Source organism: Eumetopias jubatus, unplaced genomic scaffold (genome assembly GCF_037043125.1).
Source record: "Eumetopias jubatus isolate StellerSeaLion01/CBP00866 unplaced genomic scaffold, mEumJub1_p1.0 scaffold_1, whole genome shotgun sequence".
Classification (NCBI taxonomy): domain Eukaryota; kingdom Metazoa; phylum Chordata; class Mammalia; order Carnivora; family Otariidae; genus Eumetopias; species Eumetopias jubatus.
The window spans coordinates 81,618,299-81,632,144 of NW_028274807.1; the positions used below are offsets into that span (position 1 = coordinate 81,618,299).

Here is a 13,846-nt window from a genome sequence, read left to right on the forward strand (position 1 = left end):
ATGCCTGGAATGCTGGTGGTGGTGAGGGGGTGCTTGCCAGGGCCTTACAAACTGAGAAACCCAAGACGTTCCTGGAAAAAAAAAATGCAGATCAAAGAAAAGGAGATTTAAGGAACACAAGTTGAGTTGGAAGACCATGGGCCTGAGTGCAAGGAGCAATTTAGAGTTTAGCAGGGTGCTACTGCCTCAATACTCCCAGCTTCCTATGGATTCCTGCCCGAGTCCCAGCGGTAGCAGGCTGCAAGGAAAGAACAAGTAATAGCTGGTCCTGGTGATTCAACATCCAGCTGGGGACATCTGCCCTGACTAGCTTGGGCTCTGCAGGGCAGATGCTCCTGTAGCAAACACTGGGGTGGGACCTTGGGCCTGCACCACCAACAGCAACCCTTCTCGTGAACATTGATAGCCTTGCCACCCTTTGGGCATCTACAGCTCCCTACGGAGGGAGCCAAAGAAGTTTGAGGAAGAGCAGCAGAGAGGAGGAACCCAGGAAATGTTGTTTAGTAAACACTACCGTTAATCTCTCAGGCTGGAGATAGAAAGTAGTAGAATAACAAAAGAAAGGAAAAGAAATTGTTGCTAAAAAGAAAAGATTTTGTGTGAGTTGTAATTAATTTGCTCTCATATCTGTGCTTTTCTGAACCTGGGGTGTCCAGCAAATCATGTCACAGCTCCCATGTACAGCGACACCGTGGAGCCTCTCCATCCCCCAGACAAGTAGTGGGAGAGATGGGCCAAAAGACAAACACTTGCAAAACCATAAGGCAAGTGCTAGGAAGGGGAATTTTCCAGTTCATATGGGGGCATTTGTGTTATTCCCAAATAAAGCAGATGCCATTTTCAAATGTGCTTTCCTTGGCCTTGTGTTCTTTCCTTCGAAAGATTAAAGGCACATCCACTTTGATTGCAACACAGTTAACGGTAATTCAGGATTATGTTAACATCTAAATGCTTAAGGATGAATGAGTCATATGTCAGGCTGTGACAAAATGCTTCATTCTTTAAGTAAGAGATGCCTGATTCTGGCACATTATTAATTTCTAAAGCTTAAATCCAGGATAACTAGATTTAGGAGATTAATCCCTGTTTTATTATAATTCCTTGTAATAGGTTTTGAACCCTTCACTCCCCTCTCCCTGCTTTCACAAGTTGCCTAATAGACTTAAAAAATCCCTTTTACTGTGGTAATGAGTAGCTTCTCCAAGAAGACTCGCAATCCAAGATTTTTGATACTGTAATATAATGTAGGGAAGAGCCAATGCTTTCTGCAAGGGTTTATTGGGAGTGAGTCAATCAAGAAAGTATTCCAGGAACTTGAATCCTGAGGAGCCAGGCAGGCAGCACATAAGGGAGGAATGAAGGGGGCTGATGGCGTGCAGGAGCAAGGACCTAACTCTGGGAGGCATAGGCAATCATCCAGGTCTGTTCTGAAACTGCATGGAAGGGCTGAGTCGAAAACAAGGTGGTTGCCAGGGCTTTGAGGCTGGGATTTGGACACACATGGGAGCTTGGAGCTCTTAGAGGCAAGAGAAGCTCCAGACTGGAGCTTGCAGTGGGCATTTGCCTAGGTGTTCCAGAGGACGATGACCGTGATGATGGAGGTGGCCATGAAGAGCAGGTAGAGGCGGAAGAGCAGGGTGTCCATCATGTGGCTGAACTTCACCCACAGGTCGACCAAGTCCTGCCTCTGAGTCTCTTCTTCCTGCTGGGCCCTTGTTGACTCAGGCTCCCATTTAACTCTGCCTTTCTGGGACCTGACACCTTCCCCACCAACTCCAGGGCTCCTTCACACCTACAGAGACAGAGACTCAGCCATGGGCCATGAAGTGCCCCTGGGGAGGGAGGGGGCCAGGAAAGGAGACAGGAGCAGAGAGTGGAGGTGTGGGAAGAGGAAATGTACGCAGTGCTGAACCCTCACCAGGCAGGTGGGTGGGGGTGGGGCCCAGGCCCTTATTTCCCTTCTGGGGTGCAGTGGGGCAGCATTTCCTTGGGCTGGTGCAGCAGAGGAGCAGAGGGTGGAGCCACCGAGGCATGGGTGGGGGCTGGGTGGTGGCCAGGTACAGCAGGTAGGTGATGAAAATGGTCTCTACCAGGCTGACCACCATCAGGGACAGACACAGCAGAGACCTGGAGGGAAGATGGGTCTGCGTGAGGGCCAGAAGTACCTCCCAGGACTTTGTGTTTCCTCCTTTCCCGGAGGGCCCTTTCCAGGATTTCTTTTCACTCTGACCTGGTTCCATTGGTCCATGTCCCCACCCCACCCCCACCTTGCTTTTATTCTCCTGATGGAGGGAGGGGCCATACTGATGAGGGGGGTGCCAGTCGCAGGGAGCAAATCATTCATCATAAGCAGGAAGACATTGTAGCCCAGCAGAAGGGTCATCTTGAATGGGGCACGATTCCCGCTTTCTACTGGCAGGTAGAAACTGAGGGCATCGATGGCAACCAGAAAACCACTGGGCACCAGGAGGTTTATGACATAGAGTCTGGGCCTATGCCTGATGGCCACCTGGGGGGGGGGAGGAGAGAGGGGAGCGAGTGAGGAATAGGCTGGGGGGCTGCTGAGCCAGTTAAGATCAAGGGTTGAGATATGTCCCAGATCAAACTGTCTAGGAAGGAAATGTTACCTCAAGTCCCTTTCACTGTCCCCTCTTTCCAACAAAGTCATCTTAATCACCACAGTTTGCCTTTCCAGGGTTGGATTCTGCCATGCTGCTTACCACTGACATGTACCTCATTCCTTGCTATCCCAAGGTGTCAAATTTTTCCACTTCCATTTTTAGCCCTATCTATGTAGGGCTCTTGGCAGGACTGTGGGACCAAATTCTTAGGTATCATGTGTATTTTATCCTTGTATTACTGCTTGCTTTCCTCATCAAAGTCTAATCTTTAGTGACTTTGCTGGTGGCCATTCAAGACCAGTGGGAGGGAAAGCAAGACAGTGGCAGATAATTTAGGGGTCACCAGGATTTGGAAGCATAATATCCTATAGACAGTGCTTCATAACTTTTCCACCATTTCTTTTTAAAAATAAACATAAAAATTCTTGCCTTCTGAAGAGTTCTGATAGTCATGGGAGTTGGGAAGCTCACTTTCACTGAGTCACTCCCATGGGAGCTTTTTTTCCCCCCTCTGGGAGGATTTATTTAATCAATATTTACTGCATTCCAGATACTGTAGCCCAGTGGAAGGGTCATCTTGAATGGGGCACAATTCCCGCTTTCTGCCGGCAGGTAGTGGAGATTTATCAGTGAAAAAAGTGATAAAAATCTCTACCCTGATGGAGCTTACTTTCTAGTGGGAGGGCTTACTTTCTGGTAGGGGACATAAACTACGCATCACAACCACAATCACAACCATGGCCCCCGAGCTCGCATAGAAAATGATTTGGTCATACTGGTTGGTGCCCACAGTCATCTTCATCCTTCTCTGGTGGCTACCCAGAAGTACCCACTCCCCCTTGCTCCGAATGAGGTTCTTTGATGTGTTCGAAATCTCCTGCACTTTCTTCTCCATGCCCCAGACCACATTCTCCACTGCAAAGGAGACCCAGACAACTCAGCCTCCCAAATGCTCCCAACCCCCTTTCCCAGACTGTTGAATTCCTTACCACTTAGCTTCCACACCCCTTTCAGTGAGATCCTCCTCACTATTCCCAGCTTCCTGGCCTCTTCTTTCTCAAAACCCTTTCTCTGGGGGCACCTGGATGGCCCAGTTGGTTAAGTGTCTGCCTTTAGCTCAGGTCATGATCTCAGGGTCCTGGGATCCAGCCCCAAATCAGGCTCCCGGCTCAGCAGGCAGGCTGCTTCTCCCTGTGTCCCTCACCCTGCTCGTGCTCTCTCTCATTCTCTTTCTCTCTCTCAAATAAATAAATATCTTTTTAAAAAAAGGTCTTAAAAAAACACCCCTTCTCTGTCTCTCAATAGGCTACTATAAAGAGCCTCACTCACCTGTGTAGATGAATGAACTGAAGGTGAGAGTGCAGTTCTGTTCATCAAAGGGGAAATAGAAGATGTCCAGGTTACAGATGCTGACCACCTTTATTGGCTTATCATATTTGATGAGACCTTCACTGTTGACATAAGCCATGAGACCTGTAGCTGTCTGATCCACATCCATGCTGTATGTGAGAGGGATGGGAAGGTGGATAGTGTAGGTCTTTCTTTCTCAGGTCACACCATTCCTGTGCTCCAACCCCACTCATTTGGACTTCCCCCTTCCACCTATAGCTATGTTCTGGGGGTTTTGTAAGTCCAATTCAGACATTGCTCCTTCTAAACTGAGTCTTTGTGTGCCCCCTATTGGTTATATCATTCCCTTCTTTGGAAATAGGGTTTCCTTCTTGCTTTTTTTCAGCCCTGATACTCACAACTCTTCAATGAAGATATCTGGAAGCCAAAGATTCTCAGCTGCTGTGCTGATCTTCCTGATGCCCCCACATTCCTCTGGGTTCCACCTGATGAATGGATTGTACCAGATCTATAGGAAACCATGGTGTGGGACAAATGATGTAGGAACTAGTTTTAGTTACACTCTGTCTCCTGCACTTTACATTTCTTTTTTTTTTTTAAGATTTTATTTATTTGACAGAGAGAGCACAAGCAAAGGGAGAAAGAGGGAGAAGCAGGCTCCCTGCTGAGCAAGGAGCCCGATGTGGGACTCCATCCCAGGACCCTGAGATCATGACCCGGGCCAAAGGCAGCCGCTTAACCGACTGAGCCACGCAGGCATCCCTACATTTCTTTTTTCTCTCAATTCCTCATTCTCTTACCCGCTCTCCGGTGACAGCTATCACTACGTCGTTAACAAAGTCTTTCTTCTACTTCTCCCTCAGTGCTCTCAAGGGAGACCTTGATCTTAGCTTTGGAGTCCCTGGGATGCAGCCACTTAAGTATTATCTTCCATGACCTTGGTTTATGCTACCTTCTCCCTGCACTCCAAAACTGGCAGGATAATCAGGAAGTTTTGTGTTTTTATTTGTTAGTCTGGCTCTGTTTCAACTTGTCTAATTCGTCGGTATTCTCAGCTTTACCCATTGTAATCTGCGCCCGGGAGTGGAAAAAGGGAAGTACTATAGTAAAGGGAAAACAGTCTATCATACCACGTTTAGCCACAGGAAAGATGCCATCAGTTGAAGCTGTGCATCCTGAAAAAACAATTTTCATCTGGGATCATTGACTCCATGAAGTCAAGTCCAATGCCACCACCCATCTCCTACTCATTTCCAAGGCTGTTTTATGTGGCAATTGGTGATTTTTAATCATAAACCACTGAAAAATATAAGTCAAAGAATCCAGGGTACAAGGAAAATATAAGTGAAAATAAAAAGTATGAAAGTCCATTGGGATTATGTTTCTTATGGAGTAGTCCAAAAAGGGACAGATTTTACCTGCCATGATGTCACTTCATGAAGCATTCTTTGTCATGTCTTCCCACCCCAAAGAATGAGATTTTCATTTTATAAAATTCAAGCAGGGAACCCACTGCTTACTCCTGCTTAGCCCATTACGGTGTTGAGTCAGGACTTACCACTTCCACAATGGCAGAAGTAGTGAAGGAGATGTTGACATGAGTGGGGATGCTGTAGTTGACGACTGGACGGAAGGCCTTTCTGTCAAACACTGCTTGGAAGGCAGCAGGATCCACCCCGTACCGGTCAAAGCCTGAGCAATTGATTGTGAATGTGTCTCCTCTTCCTGCAGAGAGCAGAGACCCTGTGAGAAGAGTGACAGGACTGGGGACTGGCTGGTGTTTCTGCACAAAGAGAAAACAGGGGCCATGGGAGAAGCATGTGAGCTCCTCCTACCTGAACCAGGGAATGTGGCCTGGGCTCATAGGCAAATGGTGGAAGTTGATGAGGTGAGCTGAGTCAGGGCTCCATCCTCAATTCCATTGTTTCTGTCCCCATGCAAAGCTCGTCCAAACATGTAGGCAAACTCAGCCCTGACCACCACTTTTCAGTGTCCTGAATCTCACCACAAACCTTTTCACCTTCGCTTAGTGTCCTTCCATTGCTCATTTCTGTCCTTGATACACTTGGGTGATGTCAGTGACAGTTTTTACAATCACAGTTCTCCTCCTCACTATATTAACACAGCATAGATGATAATTAATGATAAAGGCAATCAGGTAGGGAGTGTGAGGTATGTGGGACCTTAAGGAAGGAACTCAGTTTTCCAAGTTAATAAGAATTTACTGTGTCTCTACTGTGCGCTGTGATTGTTCTCTTCCAAACCAGAGTGGTTCTCACCACCGAGACTATCTTAAAGAGAGTTCCTTGATACCCATCTTATACCTAGCCCTTTTCTAGTCATACCTTGCGATGCAGGATATAGAATTGTGTGGTAACATCTTCTGGCAGTCTGTTCAGATCTATCTCTGATTTGTATTAACCCTCCTTGTCCATTTTCAATAATGAATGAGAAAAATAATCTACATTGAAAAAAATTTTACTGAAAGTTTCCCTTTCTCATGGCAGATCTACTCACCACCTTCTTCCCTTTAGCTTTTTCTCTGTTTCATTTAATTTACTTCAAGAGAGCTGAGAAAAAATTGTCTTCTTTTTAACACTAGTTGATACTCAGAAACATGCAGTTAGGTTATATGCCTGGAAAGAGAAAGACATGGGGAAAGAGAAGAGACCAAGCGAAGCACAGGGAGATAAGGATCTTACAAAGAGGTACAAAGCTGCCCATGTCCTGAGTTTTCATTTTTACCAAAATGAGCAACCAAGCATTGACTATCTAGGAATAGCAAAATTAGCCTGGTTTGTCTTTTTCTCAGAAGCCGTATGTTTGCTTTGTTTTTGCTCTTGTCCCCCTTCTTACCTTGAAGCAGCATGTAGAGAATGAGGAAGAGGAAGCATCCATTCTCATGGAGCCCACCTCTTCCCATCTTCTTCTCTTTGGCTCTTCTCTGAGATAATGTGGCTCTCTGGGGACTTAGTGATGATGTTGATCTTAAAAGACCACAGGCCACACCTCGAACCCTAGCTTTGAATAATACATGTATCAGGTGGCATTAGCCACCTCTCTAACAAGCACCCCTGGTGACGAGAGAAGGTCACAGAGGACTACCCCACCCTGTGCCCTATCTGAGCCTGAATCTCATCTCCAAAAGTAATCTGACAAATCAGTTTGGAGAGCAGGAAGAAAAAAAATTTGGTTACTAGAGCAGTGCTAATGGTCTACTCATACTTAGAGTCAGTCTGGCATATAATGCATCATAGAAAAGGCACATAATAATTGCCAGAGCTTTCGAGGGGCACATGCACTTATTTTAAACTTGCTACCATCTTTCAAAAAAACCGGGGGCTGGAGGCCTCCTTTTTATAATCAACTTCTGACTCTGAGGTTTTTAAATATGACTTCAGTACTGGCAAGCTTTTGATTTTTTGAGTGTGTCAAAAGCAACTCAAGTCTACTGGTCGGAGGTAGTGATCAGTGGGGTAGAGGGGAGGTGGTAGAGGCAATGCAATGTTTAGTAGAAGTTGACTTATGAGAACATGAGCGAACAGCTTGCAAATTAATGTTGTTTTGGCCCTGCTAATGTTTATAAGAAATTAGTTAGTGGTCAACATATTAAAAATTGGGAGATCTCATACAAAAACTGTATTTCTGGCTTCATTTGAAAAAATAAGATCAAGCAATACTGGTCTCATGTTTTCACTTGACAACAATCTGCCAAAGTTAATGGTCATGCCCTTTGGATGGAACTTTCTCTCTAGATCAACACAGTCTGTCACCAACTATTGATTATTCCCGACCAGCTCCCCTTATTTATGTTACCTGCTTGGTCTTTTTAGGCATTTCAGTTTGCCTTTGAGTGTTAAGATTGATTTTCTTGTATAATTTTAAAAGAGCTTTGGGAATTAATTTCAAAATACCATGCCATGCCTAGGTGATCACAGGTCTCGTCAGATTTAGCATGTACAACTATTTTTTTTTAAAGATTTTATTTACTGATTGATTGATTGCATGCTCAAGCAGGGGGAGGGGCAGAGGAAGAGGGAGAAAAAGAGAATCTCAAGCGGGTTCTGTGCTGACTGCCGAGCTGGACACAGGGCTCAATCTCACGACCCTGAGATCATGACCCCGAGATCATGACCTGAGCCAAAATCGAGAGTCAGGCACTCAACTGACTGAGCCACCCAGGCGCCCCTAGCATGTACAACTATTTGATTCATGGTGGAAACCAGACATGGTATGGTTAAGTAGACCAAAGTCATCAGTAGGGTTTAACTTGTTTTATACTAGAATTAGTCGCATTAGGGAAGGCTCCAGAGAGGGTAATGGGTGGCTTGAGAACAAAGGGAGAGCAACTGAAGGGGCGCCTGGGTGGCTCAGTCGGTTTAGTGTCTGTCTTCAGCTCAGGTCGTGATCCCAGGGTCCTGGGATCGAGCCCTGCATTGGGCTCTCTGCTCAGCAGAGAGCCTGCTTCTCCCTCTCTCTCTGCTGCTCTCCCTGCTTGTGTGCTCTCTCTCTCTCTCTCTGTCAAATAAATAAATAAAATCTAGAAAAGGGGAGGAGGGGAGAACAATTGCTTCAGTGAAGAAACTTTACAGACTGAGCTGGAAGAATGCAGTAACAAAGGTTTCCTTATCTCTCATATTGGGGTTTTATGTGGTTAGAGATAATGTTTGTGTGGTACCTTTCCCATTCTGAGTAATTACGGAATTGAAGCAGAAATAAAAGTAAAAATGGCAATAATAGTAGCTGTTATTGTTACTCTGGCTCTCTCGAGATTGCTCAGGTTGCTTCAGCCTGAATGGACTCTTCTGGACTTAAAATGTCTGGGTTGACTGCAGCAACCCTGGTTGCTGTGAGCATCAGTCTTTTCTCCCAGCCTCGCTCTGCTTTTGGTTACCGTAAGGGTCATCCCTCACTCTCTCCAGCAGCCTTCTACATCATTTGAGAATCTTAACCTCTGGGGAGGTTAAGGTGACTTTAGATCAGCATTTCACCAAGCATTTTCTGCGGAACACTAGTTCTACAGGATGTTGAATGCATTTCTAAAAAATTATTTTTGTTACTTCAAGTTCAAATAAGTCTGGGAAATACTGAATTAAAGAAATCTAAATAGTTTTTATTATTTCAGGATTTCTCAGAGTATTTAGCTAAAATGTTCATGTGACTTGAATATCATGTATACAATTTCCCAGACTTAGTTGACTTCGGGAATTTCTTTTTCTCAGAATATCTTGCAGGACTAACACTTCATCTATTATTTTGGGGAAACACTGCTTTAGGTAAATAGAATAAATGTAGAAGAAAAAACAACTTGAAGATTCTACAGATGGGATATAGAATGTAAGCATCATATGTATGAATAAACCAAGAAATTAAAAAATAAATCAGATAAGTATTTTTTTAGATAAGTATTCTAAAACCTGAAATTTGATTAGAACTCTAAGAACCTACAAGCAAACAGAAAGTAAAATAGATTAAATTTCAAGTTGTTGCTGAATCCATGAGCCATATAAACTGGCTTGAGGAACAATCATTTTTTTTTTTTTTTTGCTTTTCCTTTAGATCAGTGACCTACCAGATGTAGACCACGTGTCATTCACGTAGATCTAATTTTAGGTTGAGAGTTTACAAACATGTTTTGGTATTATTACTTTTCAAATATGCTCAGACAGTAATGTTTTAGTAATTGAAAAGCAATGCTGGTTTTTCTCATTGGTGGTCTTATAATCAATCCAGTACATAATTTGTGTTTTAAGAGTACATATTTTTTCCTCATGGTATTCAATAAATGAATTACTTTGAGTGAAAAATAAATACAGCCTGCATAGATTTCTAATTTTCCTGAGCAGATATTCACACCAAAAAGGTTATAACAAGTGTAGACTGAAGTGGTTTATCTTTTCTCACCAGAAGCCCATATTTATAAAGAACACTTGAGAAGTTTTGGGGAGTGACTGGAAGTGATCACTCTTCCAGCCTGTGAAGGCCTGTTTTAGAGAGAAGGCTCCATCTTGGCTGCACTTTTGGTTTGGCTTCTCTGGTTTAGTGGGACACTGTTGCTTCCCACTTTATGACCTGACAGGTGCCCATCCATACTTCTCAATAATATGGGAGAATCCCCCATGTACATCTTACCAGCAGAGATGTCAGACATATAGCATCATTTAATCCAATTGAGTAAGTAACCAGTAGTTGTCATTCTGGGAGGATTAAAATCCCAAGGCTTGTCTATGGGCTATGATGCTTATTTTAGCTGAGGAGATTTAGGTGGTTGTTCCCGGTGGAGAGAACAGCTAAAGTAAAAACATGGAAATTACAGTGTTATGAGGACCTCAGATTTGAGTAGGAGAGTAACAGGAAATGAAACTGTGATATGATGTGGGGCCAGATCATGGAAGGCCTTGTATACTTAGCTGAAGTTTGGTTTTATTTTATCACTCAGTGGTTCCCGAAGTTGAATAAGGTTTAGACCTCTTTGAGGGAAACAAAACTCCTAAGCCCCTGATGTTGACTTGAATTATTTGTAATAACATTTAAATATGTATATTCAGGGTACCTGGGTGGCTCAGTCGTTGGGTGTCTGCTTCGGCTCAGGTCATGATCCCGGGGTCCTGGGATCAAGCCCCACATCGGGTTCCTTGCTCTGCGGGGAGCCTGCTTCTCCCTCTCCCACTCCCCCTGCTTGTGTTCCCTCTCTTGCTGTGTCTCTGTCAAATAAATAAAATCTTTAAAAAAAAAGTATATTCATAAAATCACATATAAAATCCTTATACGCACAGCTCTTATACTACTATAAAATCAGAATAAATTTACAGATGATGCACATACAAGACTGTAGAATCAACACAACACTAATTTAATGTGGTGGATCATATTGTTTTGTTAAAATTAGATAATTGTTGTCCATTTCCCCCTCTTTTTAAGAAGGAGCTGATTTTTTAAAAAGATTTTATTTATTTATTTGTCAGAGAGAGAGGGAGAGAGGAAGGGAGAGAGTGTGTGTGAACAAACAGGGGGAGCAGCAGGCAGAGGGAGAAGCAGGCTCCCTGCTGAGCAAGGATCCCGACGCGGAACTCGCTTCCAGGACCCTGGGATCCTGACCCAAGCAGAAGGCAGACACTTAACCGACTGAGCCATCCAGGTGTCCCAAGGAGCTAATTTTGAACACCTGTTATTTTGTTGGGCCAGTTTGATAGTGCTTCTCAATATAACAATACTTAAAATTTTTTTAAAAGCAGTTCTTCATTTCTTTCTAACTACTACCCTTTCTGCTAATGAACCTGGGACATTATTACTATGAAGGTGGGAAGTGTGTAATTCTTTCCTTCGTAAAGTGACTATATGATATGACTTATCATAATGTGTCTATAGTGCTGTGAACACTTTCACCCACTGTAGTTCTCTGTTGAAAATACTGTGAAACTTTTGTCTATATAACATGCAAAGATGTCATTTGGCTTTCATTTGGCGTTGTTGACATCTTTTTTTTCTGATTTACTTAAAAAAATTTTAAATTCCAGTGTCATTAACGTACAGTGTTATATTAGTGTTATATTAGTTTCAGGTGTTATATATAGCGAGTCAAGAATTCTGTACATTACTCAGTGCTCATCATGGTAAGTGTGCTCTTAATCCCCTTCATCTATTTCAATCCCCCGGCCCCCCCTGCAACCACCAGTTTGTTATCCATATTTAAGAGTCTGTTTTTTTATTGGTCTCTTTTTTCCCCTGTTCATTTGTTTTGTTTCTTAAATTCCATATACGAATGAAATCACATGGTATTTGGCTTTCTCTGACTGACATTTCATTTAGCATTATACCCTCTAGATCCATCCATGTTGTTGTAAATGGCAAGATTACAGTCTTTTTATGACTGAGTAATATTCCATTATATACATTATATACATATAATATATATATTATATATAATCTTCTCTATGCATTCACCTATGGATGGACACTTGGGTTGTTTCCATATCTTAGTTATTGTAAATAATGCTGCAATAAACATAGGGGTACGTGTATCTTTTTCAAATTGGTGTTTTCATTTTCTTTGGGTAAATACCCAGTAGTGGAATTAATGAATCATATGATAATTTTATTTTTAGTTTTTTGAGGGAACTCCATACTGTTTTCCATAGTGGTTGTACCCATTTTGGCACTGTTGACATATTAAACCTTCTCTTTTCTAGGTTGCCCAAGACCGTTAGAGAGGTTCATCATTCTCTCACACTGTTGTTTCTGTGATGTCAAATAAAAGATTCAGTTTATTAGCTAACTTGAAAAAAAGCTTATTTCATTAAAATGACTTTCATTGTGAAGTTGATCTGCAAAAATGAAACTTTGTCTTCAAAAGTGGCAGGAGAATCCAACGTGAGGGCCCCAGCAGATGTGAGGTGATCATTACCATTTGACATTAGGTCCTGGTAACCTGGGTAGAGGACGCTATCAGAGGCTACCACAGTAGAACACTTCTCCTGTCAATGAGCAATGGTACCACCATCCATCCAGGTTCACAACCAGAAAACTAGGTGTTATCCTTGACACCTCTTTTTCTCAAAGCACTTTATGTAATCCATCAACAAGTTCTGCTGATTTTACCTCTTAAATTTCTTTAAAAAAAAAAAAGATTTTATTTATTTATTTGAGAAAGAGAGAGAGAACGATGGGATGCCTGGGTGGCTCAGTCGTGAAGCGTCTGCCTTCGGCTCAGGTCATGGTCCCGGGGTCTTGGGATCGAGCCCCGCATCGGGCTCCCTGCTCCGCGGGAAGCCTGCTTCTCCCTCTCCCACTCCCCCTGCTTGTGTTCCCTCTCTCGCTGTGTCTCTCTCTGTCAAATAAATAAATAAAATCTTAAAAAGAGAGAGAGAGAGAGAGAGAGAATACGAACGAGTGGGGCGGGGGAGGGGATGGGAGAGGGGGGCAGAGGGAGAAGCAGGCTCCCCACGGAGCAGGGAGCTCAAAGCGAGACTTGAGACTTGATCCCAGGACCGTGAGACCACGACCGGAGCCGAAGGCAGCCGCTTAACTGACTGAGCCCCCCAGGCGCCCCACCTCTTAAATTTCCTTTGGGCCCACTCACTTCTCTCCATCTTTTCTACCACAATTCTAACCCAAACCACCATCATCTCTTCACTGGATGACAATAGACACACCTAGCTAGACTCTTCTTTTCATTCTAATTGCCTCTAATTCTTTCTCCAGTCTGCCAGCCACTGTGCAGTTTTCAAAATGCAAATTTGATTTCTCAACCCTAAACCCACTCACCTTTTTAAAACCTTGCAATGGTTGCCTTTTGCTCTTCCTCTAAGATCTGTAACATGGTCTCTAAAGCCTTTGGAGATGTTCCCTTCCTTCTCCTACCACTTGGTTTTTGTTGTTTCTTCTGCATGGGGTGCTCTTTGCTCCACCCACCTCCACCGTCTTCACCTCACCAACTCCGGCTCTCCTTCAGACGCAATTCACACCTTCCTTCTCTAGCACCTGCCGCAGTTATAATTTAAATTTGGATTAGTGTTGACTTGGAACTCTAAGCCCCGTGATGGTAGGAAACTTGTCTGCTTTAGCTCCACTGTATCTCCATGAAATATTGAATGAATGAGTGTTTTTAATATATCACATGACATAAATATTATTTTAAAACATGTACAAGTCTGGATTTACACAGATTCTCCACTCTAGCCCCTTGCCTGAGGGTTGGAGAATATCATCCCCCAAGACATTTCACAACACAAACACATTTTAAGGAGGGGATGCTTTGCAATCAATATCATGTAAATAAGTATAAGTCTTATTGTACTTATAAATAAGTATAAGTTAAGTATAAGTCTTTGGCTCAGGCCATCGGTGGCAGACAGTATCATAGTGTATTGAGGCCT

General features: G+C 43.4%; 1 protein-coding gene across 1 annotated transcript; it reads right to left on the reverse strand.

Annotated features, from left to right (window-relative positions):
- Positions 1–1,564: 1,564 nt before the first annotated feature.
- Positions 1,565–6,894, reverse strand: LOC114207142 (5-hydroxytryptamine receptor 3C-like). Its single transcript, XM_088018455.1, is given in 10 exon segments — positions 1,565–1,728; positions 1,731–1,781; positions 1,913–2,130; positions 2,301–2,509; positions 3,376–3,536; positions 3,951–4,120; positions 4,370–4,479; positions 5,102–5,146; positions 5,530–5,696; positions 6,828–6,894. Coding segments are annotated over 10 exon segments (1,362 nt in total).
- Between the last annotated feature and the right edge of the window lie 6,952 nt (positions 6,895–13,846).